Here is a 19,669-nt window from a genome sequence, read left to right as displayed (position 1 = left end):
ATGTACTTCAATAACACTCACAATGTTACTAGACATTTACACCACACAGTCATATCAAAGGCTGTAGTATGATTTACTATTGTGCCTCTTTTTGTGCCTCTTGTGTTCATCTTTTTACCATGAAACAAGAAAAAAAGATGTAGCTGCCTTTGTAACTTTAGAAAATTAACAGTTCAAAGAGTATTACTGTAAAGCCTAGTACACACTACAAGCTGGGATGAACGGAAAAAAAAAAACTGACAGCTCAGGTCAGAGCCGTTGTACTAACAATCTGATGATGGTACAGCAGCTTCCCCTGCTGAGAAATTGTGTTCTGCAAGAACACTCTTATCAGTGCTCTCAGCGCTGAGAGCAATGATTGGAAGCCGGTCATGAGCCTAATGGCTAGCTTCTGCTGGACTGGCTGCCATACACAAGGGCCGAAAGTTGGCCGGTTTCTATTGAACTGACTGAAGCCTGCCGACATTTGTCCCGTGTGTACTAGGCTTAAGGCTTCATTAAGACCGTGCATTGGATGTTCCCAAATGTTTGTTTCAAAGACAGAAATCTTTGATAAATTGCTAGACTCAACCTTATGCCGGTTTATCAGCTTTGAAATGTATGTCATGCCTGCTCTTATCTGTTATAAATTTTACCAAATTCCATAAATAAATAAAAATTATGAAACTGAAAGATGCCTACTGAAATAAGAGAATGTTTACCCAATTAAGCTGTGAATATTGGCCAAAGGAACATTTATATCTTTGTAGACAAGTTCATGGAGCCTTCCAACGCTCCTGACCTAATTAAGTGAAACTTAATCAGGCAGAACACATTTTCCTATATTAGTTAGCCTTGTTTTTATATATATTCACAATATCTCATTATACTGTAGATCTTCCTTTATAGCTGCTCCTAAGTGCCGTTTCATGCTGACAGGTCTGGTCACCCCAGCCAGTTGCTTTTGCAACACATAACCAGTCTCCTCAATGCCTTATGTAATCCTAAGCACTGACATTACATCAGTGTTGCCTGCAATAGCTGGATATGATTTTTGCATAGAAGAGCGACCCTTTTCTTTACCAGGTCTCCATTTTCTTTGCGCGGTCTCTGTTTTCTTCGCTATAGCCTGCAATGTATGCCAGAAAGTGTGGTCATTTTTACTGCGTGCTTTGGGTCATTGTCATGTTCAAAGGAAAACCTCCTTCCCATTGACAACTTTCTTGCAGAGCGCAGCAGATTTTCCTTAAGAATTTGATAATATTTTGTGTCCCCCCCATTTTTCCTTCTATTCTGACACGTGTTCCAGTCCCAGCTGCAGAGAAACTCTCTCATAACAGAATATTACCACCTCCATGCTTTCCTGTAGGAATGAGTTTATTTGGATGGTGAGCTGTAATAAATTACCGCCAGAAATATTGTTTGGTGTTGAGGCCAAATAATAAAATTTTAGTCTCATCTGACCAGAACATCTTTTTCCTTGTGGCTTCAGAATCTTGGAGGTGTGTTTTGGCAAAGCTCAGTCATGGTTGCATGTGGCCTTTGAGGAGTGTCTTATTTTCTTGCAACCCTCCAATACAAGCTCCATTTGTGGAGAATGTGTGATATTGTTGTCACATACACACAAGGACCACTCTTTTTCATAAATTCCTGTAACATCTTCAGATTTACATCAGTTGTTGTAGGCCTCTTGGTAGACCAGTTTCCTCTTGGTTTTCCATCCAATTTGGAGTGATGTCCTGATCCAGGGAGGGTCTGTGTTGTATCAAATACCTTCTACTTCTTAATAATATAGACTTCACTGTACTTCTAGGCATTGATAAAGCAAATTGGATGCGAGTCCCCCCGCATCCAATTCACAATAGCAGGAGCTTTTGACCAGCTCTCTATGGAGTCGGTTCACATATCTCCGCTCCGCCCTGGCTCCGGTGTGAATTTGCACAGGAGCCTGTGTGTCTTTTGGTCTGTTTCAGAATTTGGACTCTCTCAAACAGAGAACGTGGACGCGCAGGACCCCTGCTGTGAGCCACATGGGTATTAGGTGTGAACCCAGCTTAAATCATAATTAGGATGTTGATTTATTCTTGAAATAAGTCATAACATATTGTTGATACAACATTCATACAGCTTATGCTAATATACTGCATATATTATAACTTAATATGTAACCTCATGGATGCATGAGTTTCTTTTGGTTCTGTAATATTAGACTTTGTTAAATTTCTTGTAACTCGTATGGAAACTAGTTATGCAATTCATTTTAATGAACAAGCACCACCTTCCCAATTTGTTGGGGGGGGGGGGGTGAAGCATTATTTGTAAGTTTTAATAATTTGTAACTGTGCTATGAAGAAGGCTGCTACAGCCAAAATGTGTTCGCGTGATACAGTTATGTTTGACATGTTGCAAACGAAGATTTGTATCTCTATGGGCGACATTGAGCGGCTGGCTTAAGTTTACCACGTGTTTTGCCATTTGAGTGCAGAGACACTCTAGCTACAGCACTGGTTCTTGGCCACAAGAATTTGCAGTTTAGTGTGGGTATTGTTTGCTTTCTTCAGACAATTCCAAAAGCCTGGAAGTAAAAAGTGGAATAGATGCTCTAAAACAAAAAAATACCTTTTGGGCATCTTGTAGTAGAAAATGGTACAAAAATGGCAGCCTTTTCCCTGGCTACTCTACACCTAAAAGCCTCAGGCCATTGGCCAGAAAAACACTGCTTTCAGGGAAATCTAGCATTTTATTATATTTACGAATATAAAAATGTTTAAATACATTTTAGTGGCTAGAATAACTGCTGTGCAGTGACAGCAAGTAGGAGTGATAGTAACAATGGGCTGGATTCAAGAAGCAATTGCGCCTGTGTAACCATAAGTTACACAGCGCAATTGCTTACTTGCCCCGTCGTAACGAATGCTCCTGATTCAGGAACCTCGTTACGCCGACTGCAGCCTAAGATATGCGCGGCATAAGGCTCTTATGCCCGCATATCTTAGGCTGCATTCCTGCGATGGCCGCTAGGTGGCGTTCCCGTTGTGCTCAGCGTATAGTATGCAAATTGCAAGCTAACGCCGATTCACAACGTTGCGCGAGCCCTGCGTATGCAATTTACGTCGTTTCCGTACGGCGGTTTTCGCGTAAGGCTGCCCCTGCTATTAGCAGGGGCAGCCAATGTTACGTATACCGTCGTTCCCGCGTCGCAAAATTTACGTAGTTTGCGTAAGTGAATCGTGAATGCCGCTGGACGCCATTCACGTTCACTTTGAAGCAAATGACGTCCTTGCGACGTCATTTGCCGCAATGCACGTCGGGAAAGTTTCCCGACGGAGCATGCGCTCTACGCGGGAACGCGCCTAATTTAAATGATTCCCGCCCCCTACGGGATCATTTAAATTGCGCGCGCTTACACCGGGCATTTTGCCGGCGCGCCCACGCAATTTACGGAGCTACTGCTCCGTGAATTTGCGGGGGCGCAGGGCAAAAACGTCATACTGTATGATCTGGAGCTGCCTGAAATTAACTAGATGTTGGGATGAGGTTTTACAAACTCCCTCTCTGGTGGCATAGCAGGCCATTCCACAGAACCCAGTGGTTTGCTTGTTGGGTGCGCTGGATGAAGATTAACCACTTAATCACTGCCTCATAGCCGAATTACCAGAGGACCCGGCGCATCACAGATCGTGGTAAATTGCAGCCAATAGCGGCAGTTTACCACGTGATCGCTCCGTCCAATGACGGAGCGATCACATGTAAACAAACCGGCGTCATTTGATGACGCCAGTTCCTCTTTGAAGAGGAGAGAAGGAAGATGGACAGCCGCACTCCAAAATAACTTTAAAAAAAAAAAAAAAGTTGTCTTTATTTTCAACTGAACATGTACAGTCACCGCAATCACCAGACAGGACAGCCGACGCGTTGCGGTGACTGTACATGTTCAGTTGAAAATAAAGACAACCTTTTTTTTTTTTAAGTTATTTTGGAGTGCGGCTGTCCATCTTCCTTCTCTCGTCTTCATTGCAACGTGCATCGCCAGCACCTTGGTAATCCAACCATCCCTGATCATTCACAAGGCTCACCTGGAGCGGTGGAATCTTCTCTTTGCCAGTTCCTCTTTCCTCTCTATGTACCGATCGGTACAGTGTGAGAGGGGGAGAGCGAGTGTCAGCAGCGATGTGGCTGGATCTGTGACTATTGCAGTCACAAATCCATCCCTGCTCAGCCATGCCTGCAACCCCCGCGCCAATACTCTGCAATACCCCCCTGCGCCAATACTCTGCAATACCCCCCTGCGCCAATACTCTGCAATACCCCCCTGCGCCAATACTCTGCAATACCCCCCTGCGCCAATACTCTGCAATACCCCCCTGCGCCAATACTCTGCAATACCCCCCAGCGCCAATACTCTGAAATAACCCCCGCACCAATACTCTGAAATAACCCCCGCACCAATACTCTGAAATAACCCCCGCACCAATACTCTGAAATAACCCCCTGCACCAATACTCTGCAATAACCCCCTGCACCAATACTCTGAAATAACCCCCTGCACCAATACTCTGAAATAACCCACGCACCAATACTCTGAAATAACCCACGCACCAATACTCTGAAATAACCCACGCACCAATACTCTGAAATAACCCACGCACCAATACTCTGCAATAACCCACGCACCAATACTCTGCAATAACCCACGCACAATACTCTGCAATAACCCACGCACAATACTCTGCAATACCCCCGCACAATACTCTGCAATACCCCCGCACAATACTCTGCAATACCCCCGCACAATACTCTGCAATACCCCCGCACAATACTCTGCAATACCCCCGCACAATACTCTGCAATACCCCCGCACAATACTCTGCAATACCCCCGCACAATACTCTGCAATACCCCCGCACAATACTCTGCAATACCCCCGCACAATACTCTGCAATACCCCCGCACAATACTCTGCAATACCCCCGCACAATACTCTGCAATACCCGGAAAATACTCTGGAAAAAAATGCGTTTTAACCACTTCCCGCCCGCCGGCCGTCATATGACGTCCTTGACTTTGCGCAGGGATATCTGAATGATGCCTGCAGCTACAGGCATCATTCAGATATCTTCTTTATCAGTGTTCATTGCCATTGCCATTTTCACAGCAAGCAGTGCATTTTTATAGCACTTTTCTCTGTGAAAATGACAATGGTCCCAAAAATGTGTCAAAAGTGTCCGATGTGTTCGCCATAATGTCGCAGTCATAAAAAAAAAATTATTAATAAAAATGCCATAAAACTATCCTCTATTTTGTAAACGCTATAACTTTTGCGCAAACCAATTAATAAACACGATTTTTTTTACCAAAAATATGTAGAAGAATACTTATCGGCCTAAACTGAGGAAAAAAAATTTTTTATATTTTTTGGGGGATATTTATTTTAGCAAAAAAGTAAAAAATATAGAATTTTTTTCAAAATTGTCGCTATATTTCTGTTTATAGCGCAAAAAATTAAAATCGCAGAGGTGATCAATTACCACCAAAAGAAAGCTCTATTTGTGGGGAAAAAAAGAAGCCAATTTTGTTTGGGAGCCACGTCGCACGACCGCGCATCAGTTAAAGCGACGCAGTGCCGAATCGGAAAAAGTGGCCAGGTCCTTTACGTGCATAATGGTCCAGGTCTTAAGTGGTTAAAGAATACTCCGGTTAATAGAGAAAACAGCTTATGCTATTGGCTATATGAGGGAGGCCTCTGTACTGTGTACCAAGTGAATAGAGATTCTTGTGCTCACAGCCAACAGTATATTGAATCTCCAACAACAGTAAGGGAACTGCTGTACAAAATTAATCACTTCAGCCCCAGATGGTTCACCTCCTTCCTGACCGGGCCATTTTTTTGCAATACGGCACTGCGTTACTTTAACCGACAATTGAGCGGTCGTGCGACGCTGTACCCAAACAAAATTGATGTCCTTTTTTTCCCAAAAATAGAGCTTTCTTTTGGTGGTATTTGATCAACTCTGCGTTTTTTTTTTTTTGCGCCTTTAAACAAAAAAGTCTCAAAAATATTCCAATTGCACACCTTCCTGGAGAATGGCCGATAAGAAAGGAGGGTGCTGGAGCGATTACCAGCTGGGAACTGGAAAGGCAATCATGCAAACATATTCGCCAGCACACCGAGGGTCATTTAGAAAAACATCCAAAAATTCTTTAATGCATAGAAACGATCAAAACAGCAACGTTTCGAAGTCGCACAGGACCTCTTCGTCAGGCAAATGATTAAACAAAAAAGGACTGACCATTTGAAAAAAAATATGTTTTACTTTTAGGTAAATATGTATTTTAGGTCAATATGTATTCTGCTACATATTTTTGGTAAAAAAACAAAACAATAAATGTATATTGATTGGTTTGCACCTGCGACATTGCGTGGACAAATCGGACATCTGATACTTTTTGGGGACCAGCGACACAAATACAGTGATCAGTGCTAAAAATGCATGGTCCCTGTACTAATAACACTGGGAGTAAGGGGTTAACATCAGGGGCGATCAAAGGGGTAAGTGTGTCCCTAGGGGGTGCCTTAAAAGCATCTAGGGAGGATGCTTTGACTGGGGGAAAACACAGATCCGTGAAACACAAGATCTCCATTGTTGCCCCTGGCAGAATGGCGATCTGCCTTGTGTACATAGGCAGACCACCCTTCTCCCTCCCCTCAGAGCGATCAGCGGGTCCTGGCGGACATCACATCCCCAGGCCTACTATGTCCAATCACAGCGGGAGCAGGTCGCCGGTGGTGCGCTCGCTCCAAACCCTGCACACAAAATCACTTACAGGTACAGTACGCAATTTCATGCAGGAGTGTTGCCCTGCTGCAGTATCTGTGTGGGGCTGTCTTAAAGTGTTACTAAATCCAGGACCCTGTATTCACTATGTCTGATCTCCCACAGTACACAGAACATGGAAATGCAATTATTTTAGTAAAAATAAACTGCTAAATACCTTTTCTCATCAGCAGTATATAGAAGTCTTGTAAGAGGAGTTTTACCCTGACTGCCCTATGAGGCTGCAGGACTCCTGACGCTCTGTCTATACAGTGCCGATTGGCCCTGTGCTGATCACATGCACCCTACCAAGTAAAAAATAAATAAATAACTCTCTAGCAATACACACCAAACTGAGCATGTGCAGAGTGGCTCTGTCTTATCAGAAAATGAATTGGGGACTGTGGAAGAAGGGGAGGATCAGAGAACACAGGCTCAAACAGCGTTTTTACACAATGTGGAGGATTAATCCCTTAGGTTGCACAGTGAGTATAACAAGCATGCTTTACTGCATATACAGACTGATTTTACTGTTGTGGATTTAGTAACACTGTAATACAATGTTGCAGAGACAGAACTTTGTAGTTCACACCATATGTAACCTTTTGATCATCTGTAGGGTTTCAGCCCAGTAAACTTGTCAAACAATGCAGTTGTGTCTGTGCTACATTGTATCAATACTGTATTGTCCACTCTCTGCACTACAGGAGTGGGTCCTGTTGGAGGGTCACCCATGTGGGTGTGTCTATATTTCTTCTAAGATTAAAATATATATAGTAGTAAAATCATGACAGTGGTGATGCAAAGCTTTCAGAGTTTACTGTATCACTGAAAAAAAATGTTTAGCATACAGAAAATGTCTTGTACTAAGGGGAAGAGGAAATATTGCGCTATTTATAAAAATATCATTAGGAAGGGCAACATGCACATCTACCAGAGGACTGTTATATGATAAAATCAGAAATATATCTTACCCGCATGACCCTATACTTTTGCACATTCCAAGAAGAGGTCTCTTCTCTGAAAACATGTCACATTTTTGAGCACCTGCAAATCAATATTACAAAAAATTAACAAAAAAAGGAAAACAACTGTCAGGGCAATCTTGCGGAAGGAAAACACAAACCTTTTAAATATGTTAAAACACAACATTGCTTATATCCAGCAGAAAATAAAAGGTCATTTTAAATTCTGTATTTAGGGCACAGACAAAGGTATAAGTGTAAAATCACATGTATCTATCTCTCAGACACAGCTGTAAATCAATTCAATTAACTGTTTGAAATACCCAGAATATGACAAGTGCAAAATGACAAACCTCCTATGCATAACTTAAAGTGGATGTAAACCTGATTCATGAAATAGGAGCTGGGCACATATATCTGCAGTATTTTTTTATCTCTTTTTAATGAACTAAGTCTTATAGCTCTCTTCTGGACGGTTCCTCTGTTAACAGCCTGAGAACTCCTGACATATTTTTTTACTTTTTAGACAAAAGCAGCCTGAATCTTTTCTCAAAGAAGGTTGCTAAAATAGATAAGCAGAGAGCAGCTCCCATTACAAAACAGCTCTGAGAGTCTCTGCCTATGAGGAGAGGGGGTGTGTGCCTTTCCTCTAATCAGCAATTTTAACCATCTTGGATGTATGCCCAGACATCACACTCTGTGTTGACCAGGAAGAGAAAATCTCCTAACAAAATCTGAACTTTCTAAACAGTATATAAATGTGACGACAACAGATAAATATTTAAAACCTATGTAGGGAGATTTGGTTAATCTCTGTGTATCATCTGAGGCTGTTCACTTCACTGGGTGTATGAAAGGTTTACATCCACTTTATAGTAAAGACACTGTAATTTTGGCTAGTCCTTATTGGTTGTGCCTGGGGAGACTTGTGAGCAAATCAGGCAGCAGCGCTGTTCACTTTTTTTTCCAAAGGTTAAAAGGGTTGAGAGACGTTGGACAGACAGTGACCAAAGGGAGCATCGTCCTCATTGGAGGGCCCAAATGGGGTGCTAGAGTGGGGACTGAAAGGGATGAGAAGGGGGTAAGAGACAAATAGAGGTGGAAGACTGGTGGAAATTGGAGAGGTGTAAAGAAGAGAGGAAACATCAGGGAGAAGGGAGAGAAAACAGGGGGAAGGGTCTAGGCCAGGGATGCCCATCCAGTGGCCAGGGGGCCACATGTGGCCGATGGAGCCCTCTGATGTGGCCTGCAACCTCCTGCTCTGGGATGGAATACTGTTATTAAATGGTAAGTTTATTACTAAAATCACAGTATATCTGTTCTGCAGTGGCTACTGGGCTTCTTTCAAACTGATCCACAGGGGCAGAGCAATGCACCTGCTGGTTACCTGCACTGAGCCATAGACTTCTGTTATTACCTGCGAGTTTAGTGAGCTTTCTGAAAGTGCACCACACCTATAGGATATAATAGAGGTCTATGGCAATACAGTGTGTGTAAACAGCACATCAGTGTGAAAGCAGCCTTAGGCCCCTTTCACGCGGTCAGTCCGACCCAATCGGACCCTCCATTCTCCTCTAAGGAGTGGCAGATGGAAATGGACTTGTGTCCCTTTACAAATGCCTACCTCCGATCCGATAGGCTAAAGTAAAGTGGGCACCCCTGGTCTAGGCTCTCCAATTATCTTCCAGTTTGCAAGATATCGATGTACTTCCAGATTTCTCGCCTATGCTAATAAGGTAAATTTTTGTATATACTCTACCACTTTTATAGCACACATTTGTTTGCATGGATGCTCTGGAGCTGGGATACTATTTAAAGGATTTTTTTTTTTAATCGATTGCATTGAATGCAAAATACCCCCAAAAAATTAATGTTTGGTTGATTTGAATCCCATATGTTTTCTGCTGGCACAAAACAGTATCCTGTGCTTAATGCCAAATTAATCACAACAGTACAGCATAGGTGATGGGACAAAATATATTGGAACACAGAACATACCAGCTGTTTGAAACATTACCCACCTTAACTGGGCATTCCACTTGTTTCCATCATTTATACTTAACCAACAATAAAGATTTCAGGAATTAAAGCAAACTTGAAGTGGCATACACTTTCATGATCTGCTGCTGACACCAAGCTTTAGATCTGTATTTGATTTTTAATCTTTTACTTAACCTGCAGGCATCTGGGGGTGTGTAGTGCCAGAAATGGTTCAGGTACGTTTTTGTCACTTTCAATTTCCTTTAAATCCACAGATGTTCTTTGTTTTTTCTTAATAAAATCAAATCACGGTATTTGCATCCACCCATTCATTGTTGGAAGTGTGTTTTATTTGATACATCAACGTTTGATATACAGTATTCTTTCAAATGAATCAACCTAGTTCCCTAATGATTCTCAGAAGACTGGAGTGGGTGGGGAAGCATTATTGTTAGAGAACTTGAATTTAAAGCCAGGAACAACATCCTATATGTATAAAAATCCAGCAAAGGGATTGAAACATCCTCTTTTTACTGTGGATTCTGGCAGCGTTTCCTGTGAGCGGTCTATAGTGCTCAGCAGGAAAAGCTGCTCACAGCACATGGGTCACAGGCCTGGCCAGCTTGCTCATAAAAAGCTCTGGTGCAACCAATTACCTTCAGAAGTCACATAATTTGTGAAATTATGTCCACCTGTGTGCAATCCAAGTGTCACATGATCTGTCATTACATATACACACCGTTTTGAAAGGCCTCAGAGGCTGCAACATCTAAGCAAGGGGTGCCTCTAACCAAACACTGCCATGAAGACCAAGGAACTCTCCAAACAAGTAAGGGACAATGTTGTTGAGAAGTACAAGTCAGGGTTAGGTTATAAAAAATATCCAAATCTTTGATGATCCCCAAGAGCACCATCAAATCTATCAAAACCAAATGGAAAGAGCATGGCACAATAGCCGCAGACAGCCGCACACCAAAACTCATGGACAGGGCAAGGAGGGCATTAAATCAGAGAGGCAGCACAGAGACCCAAGGTAACCCTGGATGAGCTGCAGAGTTCCACAGCAGAAATTGTAGTATCTGTACATAGGATGACAATAAGCCGTACGCTCCATAGAGCCAGGCTTTATGGCAGAGTGGCCAGAAGAAAGCCATTACTTTCATCAAAAAACAAAATGGCACGTTTTGAGTTTGCGAAAAAGGCATGTGGGAGACTCCCAAATTGTATGGAGGAAGGTGCGCTGGTCTGACGAGACAAAAAGTGTTTTCTTTGATGGCCAAACAATTCAAAATGTCTGGCACAAACCCAACACATCACATCACCCAAAGAACACCATGTTTTTCAGCAGTCGGGACTGGGAAACTGGTCAGAGTTGAGGGAAATGTGGATGGTTCTAAATACAGGGATATTCTTGAGCAAAACCTGTACCACTCTGTATCTGATTTGAGGCTAGGACGGAGGTTCACCTTCAAGCAGGACAATGATCCCAAACACACTGCTAAAGCAACACTTGAGTGGTTTAAAGGGGAAACATGTAAATGTGCTGGAATGGCCTAGTCAAAGCCCAGACCTCAATCCAATAGAAAATCTGTGGTCAGACTTAAAGATTGCTGTTCACAAGCGCAAACCATCCAACTCGAAGGAGCTGGAGCAGTTTTGCAAGGAGGAAATGGCAAAAATCCCAGTGGTAAGATGTGGCAAGCTCATAGAGACTTATCCAAAGCGACTTGAAGCTTTGATAGCTGCAAAAGGTGGCTCTACAAAGTATTGACTTTAGGGGGGTGAATAGTTATGCACACTGAATTTTTCTGTTTTGTCATATTTGTTGTTTACTTCACAATAAAAAAAATATCTTCAAAGTTGTGGACATGTTCTGTAAATTAAATTATGCAATTAATATGCAAAAATATGCCAGGTTGTTAGGCAACAAAACACGAAAAATGCCAAGGGGGGTAAATACTTTTGCAAGGCACTGTATGCACAGGCTTATTAATTATTTTATTTGGTTAAGTTTATGTTTACACATCGACAAGCACATATAGCACGGTTACAATTCACATACATGTTTGATACCTTTGGGTTAAGAGCAACTGCAGTTTTTGGTACACACATTTTTAGATTTGACCAGTTTTCACATTTTTTTTCACTCATCCACCGGCACACAGCCCGCCTGGGGAGCACACCCACATGAGTGAGCCGCATGAGGCCAAATAATAACATTTTACTCTCATCTGACCACCTTAAACGCACTTTGAAGATTCTGAGGCCTCATGGAAAAAGGGGCTATGGTCAGATGAGACTAAAATTCAATTACTTAGCCTCAGCACCAACCGATATTACTGGCAGAAACCCAATACAGCGTACCATACAAATAACACCATTCCTACAGTAAAGCATGGAGGTGATAATATCCTGTAATAAGAGTGTTTCTCTGCAGCAGGGACTGGAGCACTTTTCAGGATAGAAGGAAAAATGGATGGGGCAAAATATCGTTAAATTCTTCAAGAAAATCTGCTGCCGTCTGTCAGAAAGTTGTTAATGGGAAGAAGGTTTAACATCACAATGACTCAAAGCACACAGCAAAAATGACCACACAGTGTTTGGAGGAGAAAGGGGTGAATGTAATTGCATGGCCTAGTCAGAGCCCAGACTTAAATCCCATTGAAAAGCTGTGGACTTACTGAAGACTGCAGTCCACAAACGGTCACCGTCAAATATAACAACTTCAGCATTTCTACAAAGAAGAGTGGGCAAATATCACAAAGTCTAGATGTGCAAAGTTAGTAGAGACATATCCCAACAGACTAAAGGCTGTAAATAATAAAAGGAGAAGTCCAATCTGAGCTTGTTTGGCTGGGCTTTTCCGACGGGTCACAGGAGTGCAATTAGTTTTGCACTCCTGTGACCCATTTTCAGCAGAGAGTGGTCTGAAGTCTGCTCCCTGCTGTCGTCATTGCCATCAGTCCAGGCACCGCCTCATCACGACAATGAAGTCTGGATCCGCCAGCTGCCTGGACTGATGCCTGTCTCAGCCTCTTAGAGAGCCACTAAGAAAGCCGCTCCTCGCCCCTCCACAGCTCAGCGCTCCAATGAGCGTGGAGGAGCAGAGAGGAGAGCTGCTGACTGACAGGCAGCATCTATCTGCTCGAGGGGCTGACAGAACTGAGCAATCAATGGCGTTCATTGTCTCAGTTATCAGTGCAGAGGACAGATGCAGCATCGGACCACCTAGGTAAGTATAATGGGCAAATAAAATAAAAAAATATATATGCTTCTCTTTTAAAGCAAAAGGTGGTTCAAGAAAATACTGACATAAGGGGGTGATCCTTTTTCCAACTCTGTGAATCTGTTTTTGAATTTTGTTATTATTTTCTGACAGGTTGGTGTTATATCTTTCACTTGGATTTTATAAGTTGCACTAGTTAATACTGCGCTGCTAATATGGTAAGTGTGTGTAAATCATTACTGACATGATAAGGTGCCCCTGGAAGATGTCATTCTACTGACGAAACGGCGTAGGGAGGAACGGCGTGCTGACGTCATCACTGTTTGCCCGCGACTATCCGGAAGGAACGAGCGGATTATTCAAGCCGGCCGGCTTTTACATTTTAAATACACGCCAATGTACTATTTTGGACATGTGAGTGCATAAACTTTATTTTATCAATAAATCGCTTTGTTAGCAGTACTATTCTATGTTTGCCCTTCTTGTCTTCACTCCTGGGTTCAACGCATGAGTGCGTTCTGGCTAAGGACTACCCATTGTTTCCATCTGGTGTGGAAGAACCTAGCTGGGGAACGGAGGTTATCTATCAGATTCAGTACTACATGTGATTTATTAATTGGTGTTCGGTAAGCAGAATATTTACTTGAGGTGGAGGTGCTTCAATCAGCTGTCTTACACTTATTGTGGATTTTCTTTCCAACACAACTCGGTGCTTATATGAAGATTTGTTACGTTTAATCATCTTCTAGCTGATCACAGCTATATGGACTATATATATTTCTGTGCACTATCTCACTTTGTATTTTTTAGCACATAAGCACTTTTTTTCTTGTGATGTGTATAATGTTTACCTTATCATGTCAGTAATGATTTACACACACTTACCATATTAGCAGCGCAGCATTTATTCTCTTTACATTCTATATCATTTGTTCATCTAACATTTTTTTTGCTGCAGCAGCCGCACACAATATATTTTGACATCACGTCATTATTTATTATATTCATAGACCTGTGCTGTATTCCTCACATATATTGCACTAGTTAATACAGCTGGATAAAACAAAAACGGTGTAGGTCTTAATTTCAGGCTGCAAAGGAAGAAAATGTGATTATTTTAAAAGGGGGGTGGTTGATTCGTTTCTATACCCACTGTGTGTGTGTGTGTGTGTGACAGTAGGCAGGTTAAATTCCCTGGTTGCATCCAAGATGCTATATAATACACATATATATATATATATACACACATATATATATATATATCCTAGGTTCAGGCTTTATGCCAGTTTGTACCTCTAGGGGGAGTGCTGGGAGTCCTGCTGGGAGGACTTGATGAGCCCAGCTGTATCAGGTGGGCTCGTTAGGTCCTCTACCATAACTCCCAGCATGCTAAGAGAGATGTGCTCCAACCTGGAATCAGATCTGTGTGAATAGTCTGGGGAGTGATGTTTGTGCTATGAGACAAAGTCTGTGTGGCTACTATTACCAAAACTCTAACCAGCAGGAAGTTAGGGACTGGGGCAGCACTAGGCTGTACCCAGGTGTTAGTTAGGGAGACCAAGGTGTTTAGTAAGCGGTCAAGTGACCAGGATTTATTTTTGTATTTCTTTTGTTTCTGTCACATTTATTTTGTATATAGTTCAAATAAAATCTGCACCTTTTTGTTTTCCTCCTACCATCGTCTGCTGTGCCTAATTGTTTTGTGTGCTGAACCCGTCCAGGGGGTCACACACACGCTGCCGGGCTAACCCCCTCACAATATATATTATAGAGATAGTTTAAAGAGAGAGCGTAAGAGAGAGAGCGTAAGAGAGAGAGCGTAAGAGAGAGAGCGTAAAAGAGAGAGCGTGAGAGAAAGCGTGAGAGAGTGCAAGAGAGAGAGAGAGTGTAAGAGCGAGAGAGTAAGAGAGAGGAGAGAAAGAGAGAGTGTGTAAGAGAGAGAGAGCGTGAGAAAGAGCGAGAGAGAGCGTGAGAAAGAGCGAGAGTGTAAGAGAGCGTGTAAGAGACAGAGCGTGTAAGAGAGAGAGCGTGTAAGAGAGAGAGCGTGTAAGAGAGAGAGCGTGTAAGAGAGAGAGCGTGTAAGAGAGAGAGCGTGTAAGAGAGAGAGCGTGTAAGAGAGAGAGCGTGTAAGAGAGAGAGCGTGTAAGAGAGAGAGCGAAATGCCTCGTTTCCACTGAGCGGATCGGTTCGGTACAGTACGCCATTTTGGGTGTTAACATTATGAAATTGTGCCATTAAACTGAACCGTACCGGACCATTCTGGGTCCTGCTTCAGATGTGGGGCCATAGAAAATAGAACGGTTCCATTAGGGCAGAGATACAATACATTCCACTGATTGGTGGACACGCTAGGAATTTTTTCTAAACCCTGAATGGTCCCTGACGGCCCGATTTGCAGTGGAAACGCTCACGAGAATAGACCGGTCCCATTCTAACCGCTCCAAATTTACTGACCCGAACCGTTTAGTTCAGTGGAAACAAGGCATAAGAGAGCGAGAGAGGGGGCATGAGAGAGAGAGAGGGGGCACGAGAGAGTAGGAAAGAGAGAGAGAGGAGGCATGAGAGAGTAAGAGAGAGGGGGCACGAGAGGGTAGGAAAGAGAGAGAGGAGGCATGAGAGAGAGTAAGAAAGAAAGAGAGAGAGGGGGCACGAGAGAGTAGGAAAGAGAGAGAGGAGGCATGAGAGAGACTAAGAAATTAAGAGAGAGAGAGAGAGAGAGAGAGAGAGAGAGAGGGGGCACGAGAGAGTAGGAAAGAGAGAGAGGAGGCACGAGAGAGTAGGAAAGAGAGAGAGGAGGCATGAGAGAGTAAGAAAGAAAGAGAGAGAGGGGGCATGAGAGAGAGAGAGCGCAATACCTGGGGGACATTTCATCAGTTAAAGGACAATCCAGAAGAATCAGGTTAATTGTTGTCTCACTGATTGTGCAGCTAGCATGTGCTCTGCCTAATGGAATCAGTATCCACTGCAATAGCGTGTGTGGGTGAAAGTATAATCCATAGGTTGTGATGGATTAATTTTTTTGATATGTGGAATTGTATTTGCGTCTGGGCTGGTGGAATATGCTGGCGATACGCACACCTGCTCAACACTCTGTATTTAATGTAGCTTACTGATTGAAAACAAAAACAAAAATCCAGCCAAATCCATCAAATATACAAAGAGTTGAAATCCTGTTGCAAAGTCCTTTTCTTAAACTCCCAAATCCTTTTAATTCTGTCATATAACACTACAGCATTTATCAAAAGCTGAAAATCCAGACAAATCACACAATTAAAGTAATGAAAAACGCACCACCTGCCCTTATCTAGCCTTCCACTTAATAAAATGGTGACACTGGTTCACCTATCTGAAAAAATGTGCGTAATAATTCCGAGTCACCGGGCAGAATTTCATTTAATCAACTTGGAGTACTTTAATCACAGTAAAGATAACCTGCCTCAGTCTGCCTGCCTCCAATGTCAGTTTATTTGGAAGTTGATGCTTACTGCTCTTATGGCGAAGCAGACACTGCCGCAACCTTGTTGAGTGCACATTTTATGTTCAAACACAAGAAGAACTTTTCTGCTTTTGCATATTTCCTTTCCAGGTTTTAGAGCATTTTTCCTTAGCATGTTTAACACTACAACACTGCACACTTGTGAGACTATAAAGGATGGGAATTATGCATATTTATATTCATGCAATTTTTCCTTATTTACACGGACAATGGAAATTAACATAACATAGATGAAATGGTACAACACCATTTAGACTTATCAAATATGCATATAAAGTACCTTAAAGTATATCTAAATCCAAGAACAACATTTTTTAGAATTGCAGCTAACTGGTTCATAGATGTGGTGGCTGCATTACTTTTTTTTTTCACGAATTTTTCCTTATTTTAACCTTAAAATCCCAACATTAATACACTTTCTGTCCCAGGTTGATAACTGTACTGTGCAGTGTTGTCACCCTAGAAAAGGGAATGCATTAGGACTAAAGAACACTGTGTTAGGGCCCTTTCACACGGGGCGGATCAGTAATGATCCGCCTCCGTGTGTCCGTCAGCTCAGCGGGGATCGCTCCGTAAAATCCCTGCTGAGCCGCTGGCTGACAGGGCGGTCCCCGCACACTGTGCAGGGACCGCCCTGTCTTTTCTTCACTCTCCCCTATGGGGGGGTCGGATGAACACGGACCGTGTGTCCGTGTTCATCCGATCCGATGACGGAAAAAAAAAATAGGATTTTCTTCCGTCCGCAAAATCGGATCTTTGCAGAGGCGGGTGATTACGGGTGACACCCGCAATCACATAGAGACCAATGTATGTCCCGTTTTCATCCGCAAATGGATGGATGAAAATGCGGACATACGGTCCGGTCCGCACATGTGAAAGGGGCCTCAGGACTACATAACACCTTCCTCTCTTCTCTATAACTGTTTGAAAAAAGAGCATAAGAAGTAATCAGCTCACAAGATTTCAAGCTATATATATATTTTTTGGAACATGTTGAGCAGATATAATAAAACACTTTCAATGGTATTATTAACAGACCAAAAGGAAGCAATTACCCACTTAAGACCCGGACCAAAATGCAGGAAAAAGGACCAGGCCCCTTTTTGCGATTCGGCACTGCGTCGCTTTAACTGACAATTGTGCAGTCGTGCAACGTTGCTCCCAAACAAAATTGGCTTCTTTTTTTCCCCACAAATAGAGCTTTCTTTTGGTGGTATTTGATCACCTCTGTGTTGTTTTTTTTTTTTTTGCGCTATAAACAAAAATAGAGCGACAATTTTGAAAAAAAATCAATATTTTGAACTTTTTGCTATAATAAATATCCCCCAAAAATATATAATTTTTTATTCCTCAGTTTAGGTCGATATGTATTCTACATATTTTTGGTAAAAAAAAATTGCAATAAGCGTTTATCGATTGGTTTGCGCAAAATTTATAGCGTTTACAAAATAGGGGATAGTTTTATTGCATTTTTATTAATCATTTTTTTCTACTACTAATGGCGGCGATCAGCGATTTTTTTCGGGACTGCGACATTATGGCGGACACATTGGACAATTTTGACACATTTTTGGGACCAAAAAATGCTATAAAAATGCATGGTTTACTGTGAAAATGACAATTGCAGTTTGGGAGTTAACCACTAGGGGGCGCTGAAGGGGTTAACCTCATATGTGTTTCTAACTGTAGGGGGGCGGGTCTGGACGTGTGACGTCATTGATCGCTTTTCCCTATATCAGGGAACAGACGATCAATGACAGCGGCACAGTGAAGAACGTGGAAGCTGTGTTTACACACAGCTCTTCCCGTTCTTCAGCTCCGGGGACCGATCGCGGGATTCCGTTGGCGATCAGGTCCGCGGGTCCCATGGTCGCGGAGCTTCGGATCGGACCGGGTGGGCTCTTAAAGAGGACGTACAGGTACGTGCTTATGCCCAGCCGTGCCATTCTGCCGACGTATATCTGCAGGAGGCGGTCCTTAAGTGGTTAAGAGAAATTAATTGTTTTGAGTTTACATACACTTTAAATTAGGAAAGTGCACTGTCTCTAATGTATGAAAGTTGGGATGATATTTCTTGCTAGCAACATAAGTGATTCCATTGACAGTTTTTATTCATAAGTAAGGAGAACAGTTGGGCAGTGGCGAGGCAGAAGGGATAATGGGGTTGATTTACTAAAGAAAAATACACTCTGCACTACAAGTACAGTCGCTGTAGATCCAGGAAGCTTTTAAATTAGGGGAAGCTCTGCTGATTTTATCATCCAATCATGTGCAAGCAAAAATGCTGTTTATTTTCCTTGCATGTCCCCCTCAGATCTACAGCGACTGCATTTGAAAGTGAACTTTTAGTGCAAAGTGGATTTACCTTTTGTAAATAACCCCCATTATGTCTAAACTGGTCATAATTAGGTTTAGATGGATAAAGTGGGAGGAGGAAGGTTTGGCTTGTGTGCACTTAAAGCCAGCCATAGATGGAGCAATTTTTTTTTCTGCACCCATGGGTTGCCGGAATAAAAAAAATAAAAAAAAATTGTTTGATTCCCCCATCACAGTGTTGATAGGGTAATCCCTCCTGCAAGGCTATTGCAATTTCCCGGCGTGGTGGTGCCATCCCGGCCGGAAGAACACACAATGATTATTGCTAGTGGCTATAGCCGCTAGCAATAATCATGTGAAAAAATCAACAGGCTGGTTGTACCCAAGTTGATCAAACAACTTGGATACAATCAGCCTGCCCATACATGGTTCGAATCTCAGCCAGTCCCTGCTGAATCGACCAATATTCAAAACATCTATGACCGGCTTTACTTGCATTATGAACATCACAACAATGTATGTAAACACAAGCATTGCGAATGAGCCCTAAATGTTTTTTCACTCAAAGAAATATTGCTTACCTTTGTGTCAGCCTCATCTCATTGCCATCCTATAAAACCATTAAAAGCTGGCTGGGCATGGATGATACTGTTGTCTGAATGTATCCAAAGAGGGCTTGACTGCTTTGATGATGCTGCAGTACATTAAAATAGCATATGCGATTTTGGCACACTTCAATTGTTTGGGAGTTTTGAATGCTGGTACAAACGTGTGTGGCATCATGCAATAGCTCAATCAGTGCAATGGGGTTCCCTGTAGATTGTCTTGATAGCCACATTAATAAATGTTTGTTATAAAACCCACAGCTATTCTCTAGGGTGTGTAATGGAAT

General features: G+C 42.5%; 1 protein-coding gene across 5 annotated transcripts in view; it reads right to left on the bottom strand.

Annotated features, from left to right (window-relative positions):
• The window catches only part of BCAS3 (BCAS3 microtubule associated cell migration factor), a 1,469,256-nt gene that overhangs the window by 1,341,355 nt on the left and 108,232 nt on the right, over positions 1-19,669 (bottom strand). For all 5 annotated transcript variants that reach the window (XM_040336914.1, XM_040336915.1, XM_040336917.1 and 2 more), the window contains exon 7: positions 7,769-7,841. In XM_040336914.1, the coding sequence (XP_040192848.1) occupies positions 7,769-7,841 (73 nt within the window). The remainder of the gene's footprint in view (positions 1-7,768; positions 7,842-19,669) is intronic.

The sequence above is a fragment of the Rana temporaria genome, chromosome 2 (assembly GCF_905171775.1).
Source record: "Rana temporaria chromosome 2, aRanTem1.1, whole genome shotgun sequence".
In the NCBI taxonomy this organism is placed as follows: domain Eukaryota; kingdom Metazoa; phylum Chordata; class Amphibia; order Anura; family Ranidae; genus Rana; species Rana temporaria.
This window is presented reverse-complemented; position numbering and strand designations above follow the sequence as displayed.